The sequence below is a fragment of the Halyomorpha halys genome, unplaced genomic scaffold (genome assembly GCF_000696795.3).
Source record: "Halyomorpha halys isolate HHAL.00 unplaced genomic scaffold, Hhal_1.1 Scaffold343.1, whole genome shotgun sequence".
NCBI lineage: Eukaryota > Metazoa > Arthropoda > Insecta > Hemiptera > Pentatomidae > Halyomorpha > Halyomorpha halys.
Window position 1 is genome coordinate 382,539 of NW_027109758.1, and position 15,114 is coordinate 397,652.

At 29.0% G+C, this 15,114-nt stretch overlaps 1 protein-coding gene across 1 annotated transcript; it reads right to left on the reverse strand.

Moving 5' to 3' along the window:
- Positions 1-5,872: 5,872 nt before the first annotated feature.
- Tsp39D (Tetraspanin 39D) lies at positions 5,873-14,997 on the reverse strand. Its single transcript, XM_014421833.3, has 5 exons — positions 14,821-14,997; positions 14,553-14,741; positions 14,308-14,478; positions 10,434-10,643; positions 5,873-7,666 (listed from the first exon to the last, which is right to left on the reverse strand). The coding sequence occupies exons 1-5, from the start codon at positions 14,881-14,883 to the stop codon at positions 7,604-7,606; spliced, it is 696 nt and encodes a 231-aa protein (XP_014277319.1). The 5' UTR covers positions 14,884-14,997; the 3' UTR covers positions 5,873-7,603.
- Between the last annotated feature and the right edge of the window lie 117 nt (positions 14,998-15,114).

Sequence of the window (15,114 nt, forward strand, 5' to 3'; positions counted from 1 at the left end):
AGACAGTTGGATGGTGACTGCATTAAATTAATCCTCCTTAGCCTCCTATTCATAAAGTATAAACATTTGTGTTTACATGGATAAAAGTTGTATTGAACGGAATTAATTAGCAAACACTCTAGAATCAAAATAAACAACGAACAAACGAAAAACGACAGGACTTTTTGAATGCCCTGGTATGTTTCATTAATTCATTACTGCCATTAAAGTCTCTATTATAATCCTTATTTGGCTCTGATATTAACTATGAATATATCTTTGTTCACTTTGAATAATCCTATGTATAATTATGTAAGCTATTCCGTTTTATAAATTTCTTCTAAAATGTTGGAGAAAAAAATTATAATTTGTGGTATTCTGGTACTATAAGAAAAAAAGTACTGACTAAGTGAGAAGACAGCAGTGGAAGAAATTTATGTCGTGTTTTATGTGCAGTGGTTTGGTCCAATTCTAGGAACCACGGTCTTCCAGATGTTCATAGATCCTCTGCTGAGTCAAAATTTCAAAAAAATATTAATTTTACAGATTATATTTTTGTATTGTATTTATCATGGATGTCATGTATGTGGCATTAATCATTGCTATGTAGCAACGAAAAAGAAAAGTTTTATTGAAGATGAACTACATAGTTATAAAATACTTATAAAGGATTATTTTTAAATGTTTAAAGTATTTACAAATGAATGTTTTTTATGGAAGGTGTACCTACAATGTACGTCGATAAGGGCTATACTCTTTACTTTACCGTTATTGCCACTTCATTTCTTTTGAAGATAACAGAGTACAATCTTCACCACTATTTTTCCTAATACTTCCTGTTAACAAAATTTTATTTTTCAGATAAAATATTAAATATGGAAATTTTTTAATTTCTTGGAATACAGGTGACACATCATATTGAAATGTAGATCATGGCTATTGTTTATGATACTTTTTATAAAAAGACTTATATTTTGTGACAATACTTATATAAGACTTATATTGATTTTAAATAAAATGTGAATAAGTGTTTTTATTTTAAATCGTGTTCCGAATTTAAGGTAAAACAAAGTGTTCTTATGTACACATAAGATTTCTTATATTACACATATAATTCTTATGTGAATCTTGCAAGTCTAGAACCTAGAATGCCCTCAGCAAAATGATAATAACAATTAGGTTTTGGCAACAGACCTATTCTTATGTTTTTTACAATAAAATAATGTTTCATATGAATTATCAAAATTAATTACTTTGAATTTAAGTAAATCCAGAAATAGCTCAGTGTCAGTAGATAAATGAATTTCTGTATAAAACAAGTTTTTATGAACAGATACTGCAGCAAAACAGAACTCAGAACAAGGGAAGCAACATAGTTATCCCATGATGTGAAGTTGTGTTGTGTCATTAACAGTGGTACTTTATTCATAATCATATTTACAAATTTTTTAGGTTACAAACAGACAATTTTAACCACAAATCAAATAATAAAACTTATTTTCTACAACAGTAGTCAGGTTTCATAAGTATCATGATGCATAATAGTCAGAAAAGAACATGTAATTCGTCCAATTTCTTTAAAGGCTTTAGGAATTTTTTCCCATTTTGTTTATGATGGTAGTTTTAGATGGAATTATGTTATTAATAATTGGTAAGAGAAAGAGTTATATGGTAGGATCTCATTAGTTGTGTGGAGTATCTTTATGACCAAAATAAAAGAAGCTTGAAGATGGTGGGAAAGGTATAGGTTTTGACTATCAATATTGCTAAGGAAAAAAAAAACATAGTTCATATATCTAATTAATTATATTAATCAAACAATTTTTGAGGTTAATTATGGTAATCAAATTCAGTCTTACCTGTAAAAACATCTTTTAACCAAGGAAAAACAGTTGTTTTCTCTGTTTTGCATGTTATGTAAGAATGATTCTCAGATAATGGCTTCAACTTTCAGAAACCAATTTAACAAAAAAAATATACAAAAATAAAATAAATTTTGTTTTCTTATGTTATCTCTTGATTACAACCATTATGAAGCAAAACTCGAACACCAAATTTACTTATAAGATTTAGATTATTTATTTCCATTTTGATGACTAAATAAGAAGATTCTAGGACAAGAAAGCTATGAACACCCTTAATAAATGCAAAATGAACTTAAAAAGAGCATTTAATATTGGATCAATGTCCAATTATTAATTTTAAGACCTCATTTCATAAGGATGATGACAATTAATCATAATAAAATGAAAAAATAAATAATAAACATGAATTAGTAATTTCAACAGTAGTAATTTAAAATATACTTAATAGAGATTACTTAAAATGTAGTTATTAGCCCCCTTTTTAAAAATATAATTAGAGTATTTGTAGAATATTTAATTAATAGCATTAAGGATCTCAGAATAAAGTTTATTAAGAAAAAATCCTTTTAGCTACCAAATAGTCAGTTTTTTAAAAAATCAAAGTCTATAGTAATCACAAACAAAACATATTAATCAGTCTCCACAAATTTATTCTTTGAGTTTAAATAAAATCATTTAGGTGAATGCAAAAATTTGACAAACAAGATGATCATTTACAAATAAATATATTTATTTAATAATATGAATTAACAGTAATTTTGTTAAGGCTAACTTATCTTTGATTTAAATTAATCAGATCGGTTTAAATTTTTATGTTTTTCAACCTATTTGTAAATAGTTATACTTTACAACAGTATCTGTAAAAATCTGAATATATATTTTGATTTGATTAACAGCAGGTGAAGCCATTTTTTTTTTTTTTTTTCAGCAGCTATAAATTCTTGCTGGTTAAGTAAAAGAAACAAACAATTATCAATACTCAGTGGTAAAACCATTATTTCTTTTATGAGGCTATATACAGGAATATAATGGAATTTTCATTTTATTGTAGTAGATTTGTATAATTTTTTTTTTATTTTCAAAAATATTTCTTCGTTTTTACAACTAAATCACGATTTAAAAGAGGTTATTAATGAATGTCCTAATACTAATTTAAAATAGTACTAATATATTGATGATAAATGCTCAGCCCTGTTTCTTCCAAGCTGGTCAGCTTTCTCGTTGCCTATGATTCCCTTATGTCTTGGGACCCACACTAACTTAAGCTTTTTTAGCTTGTTAATGACTCTAAGGCTTGTTTACACTCTCTCACCAATTTATAGATGACTCAAGGGCTTGAAAGGCAGACAGACTATCTGAAAAGACGGTGGATGCCTGTCCTTTCACAGCTGGTGACTTCAGGGCATATAGCTGCCAACAAGATGACAAACACTTCTGCCTGAAATTCTCTTGAGTATTTGCCCAGTGGGAAGCTTAGTTCTATGCCTAAGTCTTCTATATAGACCCCAGCACACTTTAGTCGAGTTGAGTCCTTTCTTGATCCATCAGTGAAACAGGGCAGATAATCTCTTAGGGTTTCTTCAGAACCCTGTACCCAATCCTCTATCCTTGGGTATAGGTAATTAATTTTGGTGTCCAGAGTGGTTGTTGTGGTGAGCGGTATTGTAGTATTGGTAACTAGTTTTCCACTACTTAAGCTATTGTCGCATGACCAGTAAATTCTCCCATCCCTTTCCACTATCTATATTCTTTCATTCTTAGATAGGCTAGTACCACTTCTCCTTTCATTAATAAGAGGAATGGTACTAAAGAAAGCAGGACTTTTAATGCCTTAGTAGGTGTTATGCAAAATGCCCCAGTTATGCCAATAAAGGCCATCCTTTGGATCTTACTGACCATTCGCACATGGGAAGCCCTTTCCAGGGCTGTCCACCACACAATACTTCCATAGTAGCTTCTCAGTCTTATTATTGCTGTATAAATCCAATGTATAACCTTTGGCCTGAAACCCCATGTGATGCTAACAGCACATTTTACTTGCCAAAAGGCTGCACTAGTTTTTCTTTTAATTTCTGTGAAATGAGATCCCCTGTTAAGTTTTACATCCAAACTAATTCCGAGGAATTTGACATTTTGGCTTAGTTGGAGTTTATTGCTAAAGAAAGTTGGGGTTTGAAATGTACCCTATTTCTACTTTCTGGTAAATAGAATCAACTCTGTCTTTGATGGGTTTACTGCATGAACTTTCCTATTATGAGGATCACTCCATCATCGGCAAATGCTTGGCCGAATATCCCAGCATCCTCAAGTTTTCTGAATAGGCTATCCACAACTAGGCACCATAACAACAGTGAGATGCAACTCACCTGAGGGCATCCAGTCATTGCCTGCGCCTGTAGCCTAGTACCGTCTTCCGAAACAACAATTATTCTATTATTAAGAAGAAATCTGACTATCGCATTCGGGGCAGAAATGTCTTGATAAGGCCTCTGGCCTTGTTTTATCAAATGTCCCTTCTACATCGAAAAAAAGTCCTAGGCCTTTTCGATGAGCCCTACCAAGGAGTGCAGGGCAGTCTCTTCTCCTGGATACTATGCATTTAATCATAATAGTTTGAAATAAGATGATACAAAACCAGCATTTGCTAAATGAGGTACACCAATAGAAAATGATCAGTTTTGAAGCTTCTCATTCATTTGTAGAACTTTAAAAGTCAAGAATATACCATATATATTATTAAATTTCAATCTTCAGTAGGCAAATAAGAATAACTCCATGTACCAATTATTAATTTAAGAGAAAGCAGCATTTTTAAAGTCAAGTTTCATTCTTATCATTTGTTCCGTTAATTGTATTATTTTATTATGACATATGATTTTATTCTTACAAGGGCTCAAAAATAATACTATTTGGTCTCGGGTCCTGCTCACAACAAGGTATATGGCCTAGAGCTGAAAGAAAAAATACAAAGGTGGAATTATGGAAAAAAAAAAAAAAAAAAGTTGGCATCTGTTTCTATATGTAGACAAGAAATCATAACAAAATCAGTTTATGGAAGAATGGCTCCTGAAATTAGAAGAGTAGCTTCGAAGTCAAAGAACATTTTGAACTAAGTTCTTATGATTCTCGTGGATGATAAATTTGAGCCATCTGAGAACCTGTTGATGGGTTTGATAGATATGGATATCTACATTCAGGTTTATTACTAGGGTGTTATTCAAATTTCGTTTTTTTACTTTAGTAAAAACAGGAGGTTACCCTAATATGACCTATTGATATATTTTTCATCATAACAATGCTGATTTGTAAGTAATGTTTTATTGACTGTTCCATTATTTCCGAGAGGCAGGAAATGAATTCCAGAAGAAACCCAAATTGGCCATTCAAAATGCCTTTGAAAAGAACTTAAAGCTTTTATGAGGAGTGCAATAATGTTCATGATTTTTTTTATAATTTCTTAAAAAATGAAGTTATAATGGATCTTTTTGATGAAATGGCCAATAAATCATAATATCGCTATCACAGAAAGACATCCAATGAGCTGAAAACAATATCTTTCAATATATAAAACAAATTTTCAAGTATAGATTATTTCTGTGATGTGCTATAGGCAGTGCATTACTGAATCTAGTAGTTTGAAACGATTTTATTAGGTTCTAGTAGTGCCACCGATGAACAAAAAAGAGAAAAAATATCGGACACCAAAATTACATATAGGTTATTTTCCATGGTGACACTATATTAAAATAAAGATGTTTGGTTCAAATGTTTTCTTTTAGAAGGAAGAGTTATTTATAATACTTTAGAACTTAAAAAGATTCATTCGAAGAACCAGAAAATATATAATTATAAGTTTAAAGTTCAAAATCAGATGATAATTTTCAGTAATGTCATAGCTTAAAGTATAATTAGGTTACTTGAAATAAATCAAATACCTCATAAGTTGACCAATGTAAATATAATCTAACTACCTGATATAAATATGTTAAAATAAGGAGTATTAAGTTTTTAAAATATTAATAAACTAATTATCACATTGAGAGGATGTATTTTGTCAACATTAATACAAATATACAACAAAAATACTTAAAATTGGGTCAGTATTACTTAAAATACTATATATACATAAATAAAGAGTATTAAAAAATATAAAATATGAATTAAAAAAAAAATAATTTAAAAATACAAAACACAGCCAAATGTCTTAATTCAGCTTAACATTATTTCCACAATCAGATTTTAAGAGATCACTTATTTTATTTCTACAATGAAATCTACAAGAGGCAAAAGTGAAAAATATAAAAAAGAAATAGAATAAAATAAAATAAATTGGATTAATATAGCATCCAAAATGAATTAATTAGATTAAATTTAACAAGGAACTGTTCTAATTTTGAACGTAGCTTATATGCTTTTGATCAAAACCAAAACTTTTATATTATAGAGGAAAATTTTACAATTTAAGCAGAGCTGAGAGGAAACAAGTGTATAGTAAATTAATGTGAAATACCATGGTGACCTCGTTAATATTGTTTCTGAGTAATATATTGCTATATAAAGAATATCATAGTCATCGCAGTAAAAAAAAACCTTCGTTAGTTTTTAATTACTGTCACTATCCAGACCATATTATTTTTGATCATATACTATTAAGACTTAGCTCAAATGAAGATGAACTGAACTTTAAGTCAGTGGATGCCTCAAATAAAATTATGCTAATGCAGCATTATATACATAAACATATGAGTACAATGTATAATATGTCATTCTTCAATGACTCAAACTACTTTAATTAATAAATAAGCTGAAACTAGAAAATCTAAATCAGCTAACAGATCTAAAATCAAAGAGCTAAACAAATCAAGAACTAAATAGGCTATCTTAAAAAATTAGATTAACCTGAAAAGATTTAGATTCTTGCACTTCCATTCTTAGTAAATTAAAAAATATAACAAACAATAAAAAAACAAATCAACAATTACACAAAACATTAAATAATAACTATTAGTAGAACTATTTTTGGTAAACTGAAAATAGACAATTAAATCATTGATTATTCATATTAAAAATGTGCATATAACAGTCAGCCATGAAGTATAAACAGGGCAACACAACAGTCTTGGACAAGTCTTAATTTATTTTTTTTTTCTGATTTTTATTAAATTTATTAATTTTTTTTTTGTTTTTTTATCCAAATGAAACAATAAGTACAAAAATGCAATTGAAAGACACATAACGGCAATTATGGATCTATTATTAAATGAACACTACAACCATTGTGACAATACAATACTACATCTCTACAATAAGTTTAAAGATATAACTAATATTATATAAACTTCAGTATAAAATGTAAGTACACAAAAACCACAAATATATATTTATATATAAATATACTTAGATACAAACACATAATATGTTTGTATTTATGTATACATGTATATATAGTTATAAAATCCACCAGTAAAAATGTTAATAAGTACATACTAATTTTAGCCTGAATAGTCTGACAAAATGTGTAATAAGATATTGAAAAGTGGTGGGCCAGTATAATATACTTAAAAATAAAAAAAAAAGGTAATGATTCTTGAGATTCAATTCAGGTACAAACTAATTATTATAGCTACCCCATGAGAAAGAAAGTACTTAAAATAGATTATTCAATTTTATACAAATTTGGCAAACAGGGTAATTAAATATATAAGTGATAAAATGTCGAAAAAATCATTTGTAACATATAGGCTATTAAAACAGAATGATTAGACAGTTTCATATTTGCGGATAGAGCGAGACATACAGCAAGCAAAAATGACTCCAATTAGCTGAAACAAAAAAAGATTCATTTTATAATAAATTATAAATACGTTGATTAAAAAAATTGCTTGGTAACAGATTGTTAACCAAAGACACTACCAATTTTTTTATTTATTTTAACTTCATTTAAGCACTGCTTTATCTAGAAAAAAAAAATCCAATATTGGGTGAAGTCCACTAATAAGTACTATTAATGTAACAGAAAGTAAATTCAAATGAAAACAGGATTCTGTTATCACTGTAGGCATTCAAATGAAAACAGGATTCTGTTATCACAGTAGGGATTCAAATATGCAATGAGTTTCAAATTGTTTGTGAATGATGTTAGCGTTTGAGATCAATGCAGCTTTATTGTTCAGATCTCAGTAAAGTTATAACTCTTTCTGTGAATCAAATTTTATTTGCTGAATTAAGATATTGGTTATTGATATGATCTTTGAATACCCATTATTTATAACATAATCAAGTAATATTTACAGTCAGTTACTTTATAGAGAGCATATTTAGTGATTTTCACTAGTTTTTTTAGATTTGGAAAAAAATAGCAACGAAGCTGATTTAAATATGAAATTTAAATTTTTGAATAGGAAATACAAGTTATTTATATGAAAATGAAAACAAATATTTTGTTTGCCCATCGCTATAGTATGGTCCACCGCAAGCCATACATTTTTCCCACCTCTCTGGGCCTTTGTGGATGCCATGCCAAGAAAACCTCTATTGAGGAAAGCACTGCTCACTCAGCAAGTATGAGTCCCACCAATGCAATTAAGTAATAATCTAATAGAACCTATTAATTATATAACATTCAATTTGTTTTCTTGTTTACGATAAGAAGAAATTATTAACAATTGTATTTAACCATATGAAATATCTACAAAAAACACTGCAAGTAGTCCAACAAACTTTTTTAGTAAAACCAAAGCATCAATTTGGACTGACTAATATAGCAAAATGGAAAATGTAAATATTTGTTTGTATCTATAAAAATTCATATTTAAGGATGCTAACTTAACGAACCTAACTTAATTTTTACTAAAAAAACATTTGTAGTCAACTTTCCTAGATTTTTTTTTTGTGTCATTATATATTACACATTTCAATACAACTGGCAGTATTATTTCCTTATTCTACACAAAAAAACAAATCTATTAATATGTATTTATTTGTATTGTGCTGCAATGTGAATATAACATGCAATAATTTGGACTGATTGACCTAGTAAATGGGATATAATATTTTGTAGGGAGAAACAAAGTTAACAAAATACCCTTAAATACAAATTTTCATAAAAATTGAAAATTAACATTTTTCTGATGGGGCTTTCGATTTTTTTTTTTTAAATCATAAAACTTGCAATAACCTTTAATGCGACTCCCCTAATCTATAAAAAACGTAGGCCCTTGCAAACTACAAACAATGGCACAAACCTGAGGATCATAAAAAAATTTGAATCAGAAGTATAAAATTTATAATTTATGTATATTATGATAATGTTTACTCAATATTGTTGTTGAATACAAATTGCCTACTTAGCTTCACTAACTTGTTTTACTTAAAGTTTTTGTGTAATTTTTCTACATTTAAACTCATTTAATACTATCAGCAATTCTTTCTTTCTTATACAAACTTAAAAAAGCAATTAGTATATAACAGCATTTAATTACAATCAAAGCAAAGGAAGAACATGAAAATAAAAATTTCTAACAATTTTTTTTTCAGCTCCTCCTTTTGGCCTAGTATCACTGAAAGTTCCATCGAAATCAAAATTCCCACAGTTGCAGCCTTTCCCCAAGTGAGATTTTAATATCAAATAACCTTGATTCCAGAATATTGTTAAAACAATAAAAAATGAGAGACAAATTTAAATCAACTTTAATACTCCTTAACAATAAAAATTACCATGAGTTCAATTATAAACAAATTTTCTTTATAAAAACAGTTAATAATTTTTTTTAAAGAATACAAACATGTGGTTCTGTTCGGTTTATTCATACTTCAAATAAAAAACATTAACCAACAAAGTTACACCATTAGAAATTAAAATATTTTTAAACCATTGACAACTATGAGTACAGATAAATTTAAATCGTGTCATCTAATTAGTAACTATTTTTAATCAATTATTTAAAAAATTATATCAGTTAGTTACTGAAGGTGTTAAAATTAGATAAATATAGTGTAGAAAATTTTCAAATGCAGATAGATTATTAAATCCAAAAACCGTAAGAATACATGTATAAAAAGATAAGTAAATAAACAGAAATACTGTTGGGAAGCAAGGAACTTGTTTATTGATCTTGTTGAAAACAAAAGATCTAACCTATTTCTTACTGCCTCAGTGCACTACATTGGTTCCCTCTACAGTCAATGGCCAAGCATAATGTTCTGACCAATTTACACAGACCCTAAAGAGTGCACTTGTTAAAAATAAATAACCAACACCAACATTATGAGCTACTTTTTCCACAAAAAATAGATTTAGGATAAATAATATTATATATAAATTATGGCTACGGTCGTTTTTCTGCTTTATATTTAATTATTTCAAAGATAAATAAACTTAGGTCCCTTACTTGATGTAAATATTAATTAAAACAAACTATGGTAAAATATAGACTAAAATTATTAATAAAAGATACAACTCCATCAAGTTGACCTATTACTGTCAAATCAAATACAATTGGTATAATTACTTGTTAATAACAATATAAAAAGAATGATAATTAATCAAACATAGTGAGAATTTCATGTTGTTTTCACTGATCTATTTACCTGAACAAATGCAACAGTTAAAGCAAATGCAATGATGCTGAAGATATTTTGTTCAAGAGCATTTTCTAAGGCAGGCAAGCATCCATTTTGGGTAGCATGTTGTTCTACACAACTTTCATCAATAGCAAAATGTGGGCAGCAAGACAGCGGAAGGGCCCCATCATAAATATCAGCCCAGTCTTTAAAGGATCTAACGCCACAGCAAGACAACTATAATGAACCAGTAAAATCGAGTTAAAATAAGACAACTGATATTAAAAATCTTAAAAGAATTATGTGTAAGACTCTCGTGTGATGGGAGTGAAACTTGTTAGGTTCAAGCATTTGATGATTTTATTATTAGACAATGGAATTTCATTGAGGGAAATCTCTCTTAATTAAATGAAATATCTCTTTTATTTATCGAGTAGAGGAAATGTTTCACTTTTTGTCTTTGCTCCACCATGCCCAAAGAAGTTTCACTTAAAAAAAACACTAATGGTTTGAAACATTGGGTTAAAGTAAGATTAATGTTACATATATGATTAATAACAACAGTTTAAACTGACTACAATCAATATCTATAATATATACTCCAATAATAATATATATACTCTATAATATATAACTTAATTATTTATTTAATTACTAAAAATTTCTTGTATTACACAACATCCATACTTCCAGGACATTATAGAAGAAACTTAAACCTTCCTAGGTTTAGCCTCACAGCATGAGGCCCATTAATGTGTGGGGCAAGACAGAAATAATAATAAAAAACTTAATCCAATCGACAAATCTGAACATTCTTCTACACATTTCTTCTTTCAGCATTATTTGACTAAGATTTAAAGTTTTAAAAAGTAGGATTGACTGGTTAAATGTTAGGCTTTCCTTATATAAGGAAAACTCTGCTCAGTCAAATGATCCAAGTAATGTAAAGGTACACATTGTCACAGTTTTTGTGCGATTTTAAGTTTCACAAATACTGGATTCATTGCAGTTGGGAGAAAATAAAATATCTGGCTGACAATATTAGAGCTGTGTCACAATGGAATAGGAGACGCAAGGTTTATATAGACCTTAACAAACTTATCAACGAACTGAGGCCAAGGCATGCGTTAGAAATAGTGGTGTTTAAACATTTACCTTCATAGAAAAAGTAGAGGATGGTTGTGAAGAATGCTTGTCAACAGATTTTTGTATTTCTCAATAGTTTTATTAAGAATATTTGTAGTTTCATGATATGTATATTGATAAATAAAAAGTTAGACAATGATGGATATGGTTTTTGGGAATACTAAATTTTTTGTGGAAAGGACATCCTAAATGGTAGCTTTGAAAAGACAGCCAAAGTGAACGGATTAGAAGATAAGAAAAAAAGAAGAATAGATACATAAGAATTTGAAATAGAATACTTATATTAATGTAATATAATTTTTTGAAAGGATGTTTTATGATTATGGTATTTGCTTTATAAAACTTAATTGAAAACAATGATTCAGCTATCATTTTGAAGATTATCTTCATCACTCATGACAAATAATAAACACTGTTACTATCCATCATTTGATTTTAACCACCCACAGGACAACTTAAGTTGTATTAAATTCCTTAAGTCTAATTCCTTTCCATTGAGAATTTTTACTCAATGAAAAGCAACTAGACTTCATCAATTTAACACAACTTGAGATGTCCTGAAATCAGTTCAAACCAGTTAACTCAATTTTAGGCAATTCAATTTACCTAGTTTTTCACGACCACCACAGATATCTCTTTGTTAGCATTATAACCTACCTTATGTCAGACTAGAATGTGACAACATGGTTAGAAGTTAGTAGTGTTTATATTAAACGGTGTTACGATAATGAGTTCTGTTTTATTCATCCTGAATACCTATTATTTCAAAAATAGATCCTAGGGGATATATATACATAAACATAGTATCGTGTGAAAAATAAAGATTTCCATCAAATTTCAGAGTAAAACAAGGATTTTAAACCACCTACTGAACTATATTTTATGGGAAATATAGCATGGTGTTTAAGAAACTAGAACAGAAGTTGACCATTTCTTGGTAACAGAAACAGATTCATAACAGAAAAAAGTGAAAACTTGCCATTTTTCATATCATAGAATACTTTTGGATTTATAGAAGGTGATATAAATTCCAAGAAGTAATAGATCTATATGTTGATTATGGTTTGGATAAAAAGAATGTTCTTTGGTAAGTATGTATCATCCCTTTGCATTATCAGAGCTAACTATGAATTTAGGGATCAGTTGGAGAACTTAATGCGGGGTCAAATAGTGTTACCTTCCTGGAATCAGTATTTCCAATAAGCAAATAAAGTTTATTAATAGTTATTGAGTTAGTGAGGGCTTTAGAAACTACCAAAGAACAAGTCTAGGTGATTCAATCTAAAGACTTGGAAGTACTCCAAATTAAACAAAGTATTGAATTATTACAAGCAATAAAATTGGGTTAAAAAGGAAATATTTTTGTATAAGAAAGGGAGGGAACTATCTGGCTTTTGGACATAAAAGCCAGATATAGTTTCCTCTTTAGATAGTTTCTAGTACGCAGATAGTTTCCTCTTTAGATAATTTTCAGTAGCCATTTAGTTTCCTCTTTAGATAATTTTCAGTAGCCAAATAGTTTCCTCTCTCCAAATAAGTAAATTGTGATTGTCTTCAAATCTACAAAAACTGTAACAAACCTTGAAAATATAATTCTTGGTGGGTAGAAATCCTTATCAATGGTAATCCAGTTCAGTTGAAATTAGAATCAACTAGGGACATAAACTTTTTAACACTAAAGGTAATAAGTAGCATTAAAAAAAGAAACTGGTGAATTCGTTATTGAGCAAGGCTGCTCGCTCATATGCGCGCGCACACGCACACAGATCATTTTGTAAGACTATGTTATCTTGAGGACTCAGGAGACCTCAAACATGTATTTCCATTGAAAATTTAAAACTCAAAATTTCCCACAATTATGATACTTTTCCTTACTATATGAAAAAGTATCAAAATACCTATTTCATATATAGGTCATTACAAGTAAAATAATGGACATGTGCGTTTATATTTAAGCCCAATCCAATTGAATAAATTTGTAAAAAGGGAGCAAATCTTAATACTAATGCAGAAGGAGCAATTTATTAAGTTAGGTAATAATGGCAAATATACTGTTCAAGACATGAGAGATTTTAAATATTTTTACCATGGTGGGGAGCCAAGTCTTTCATTTTGTGGGACCTCCACTCAATGAAAAAATTCAATGCCCCAGGCCGGATTTAAACAGGCGCCGCCCGCAGATCTCAGATTGATAAACCTGCGTCTAACCACCTGAGCTACAGACGAATCTGAGGTTACTACTCCTCCAATAGGAACATCTAATAGTGCTGATGATGTATCTACTAGGTTACTACTCCTCCAATAGGAACATCTAATAGTGCTGATGATGTATCTACTTTCCATGAGAATATTTCTTAATTAACTGAAGAGAACTCAAGCACAGCAAGATCACAAAGCACAATTATGATTTCTTAAATGGAATCCACTCACAATTGAGTGTTCTGTTCTAATCATCCTAAATAAATACAACTTCAATCCTATATCCTCAAAGATATAAATAGGGAACACACATTATTAAAATAAAGACATTAAAGAAAATATTGATGATGAAAAAGGGAAAATTCATAATGTGATTAAATCACAACACATAGCACACTGATACCTTAAAATACTTGATTAGTAAAGTTAAAGAGAATGAATGGCCTATGATGTTATATCTTAGGAACACATTAGTTAAAAAACATACAAATTTAAAAAATAGCTGAGTTTAAACTAACTTTACTTTAATTCATTTGAACCAACAACTAAAACTTACATCAACCTGAAGAGCATTCCAAGTATTGTTATCAATATCATATTTATAGCTATTTCTCAAAGAATTATACATTTTAGCAGACAACTTTTCATGAATGTCTTCTTTCATTATATATCCACCGATGCCACCAGCAGCTTCCATAAAAAAAATGAGGCAAAGTAGGGCAGCAAACTAGAAAACAAATCTTCTTAACATTACATCATAAAATAATTAATAAAAACCAAACGAAATTTATGTATATTTACCGTTATTAACATGTAATTGCTTTCTTGAATAGCTCCACAGCATCCAAAAAATGCAACAATAAAAATGAGAACACCCACTATGATGAATATAACAGGCAAGGAAAATAACTTCTCATCAATAAATATTTTATAATTAGAATACTTTTGCTGAATCATTATTCCAATTGTTAAAATCACAATACCTGAAATCTAATTAAAAGGGGAGGAGTTAACTAATAGAACTACACTGTCAAAGAGATCTTAGTTTCATTTAAAATATTATACCTACCGCAAAAAGTAAATTAAAAAGAAATAATAAATATTTAATACAAGACATCCCAATTGAATCCATAGTGGGACAGTAACGTTAACAACGAATAGATAAACTACTTTTCTAATCACACATCAGTACCAAAACACTCCCAACTACTAGACAGCTTCCAAGAAAACACTTTAGACTGAAGCTTCCGATACAAACAAAACCAGTGTTGCCCCATTACCAAAACCACTACACTAGCTGATTGAATTCATTCAATCATCAAATGAAATTAGTGACATTAAAATTTATTAATCTCTTCATTAT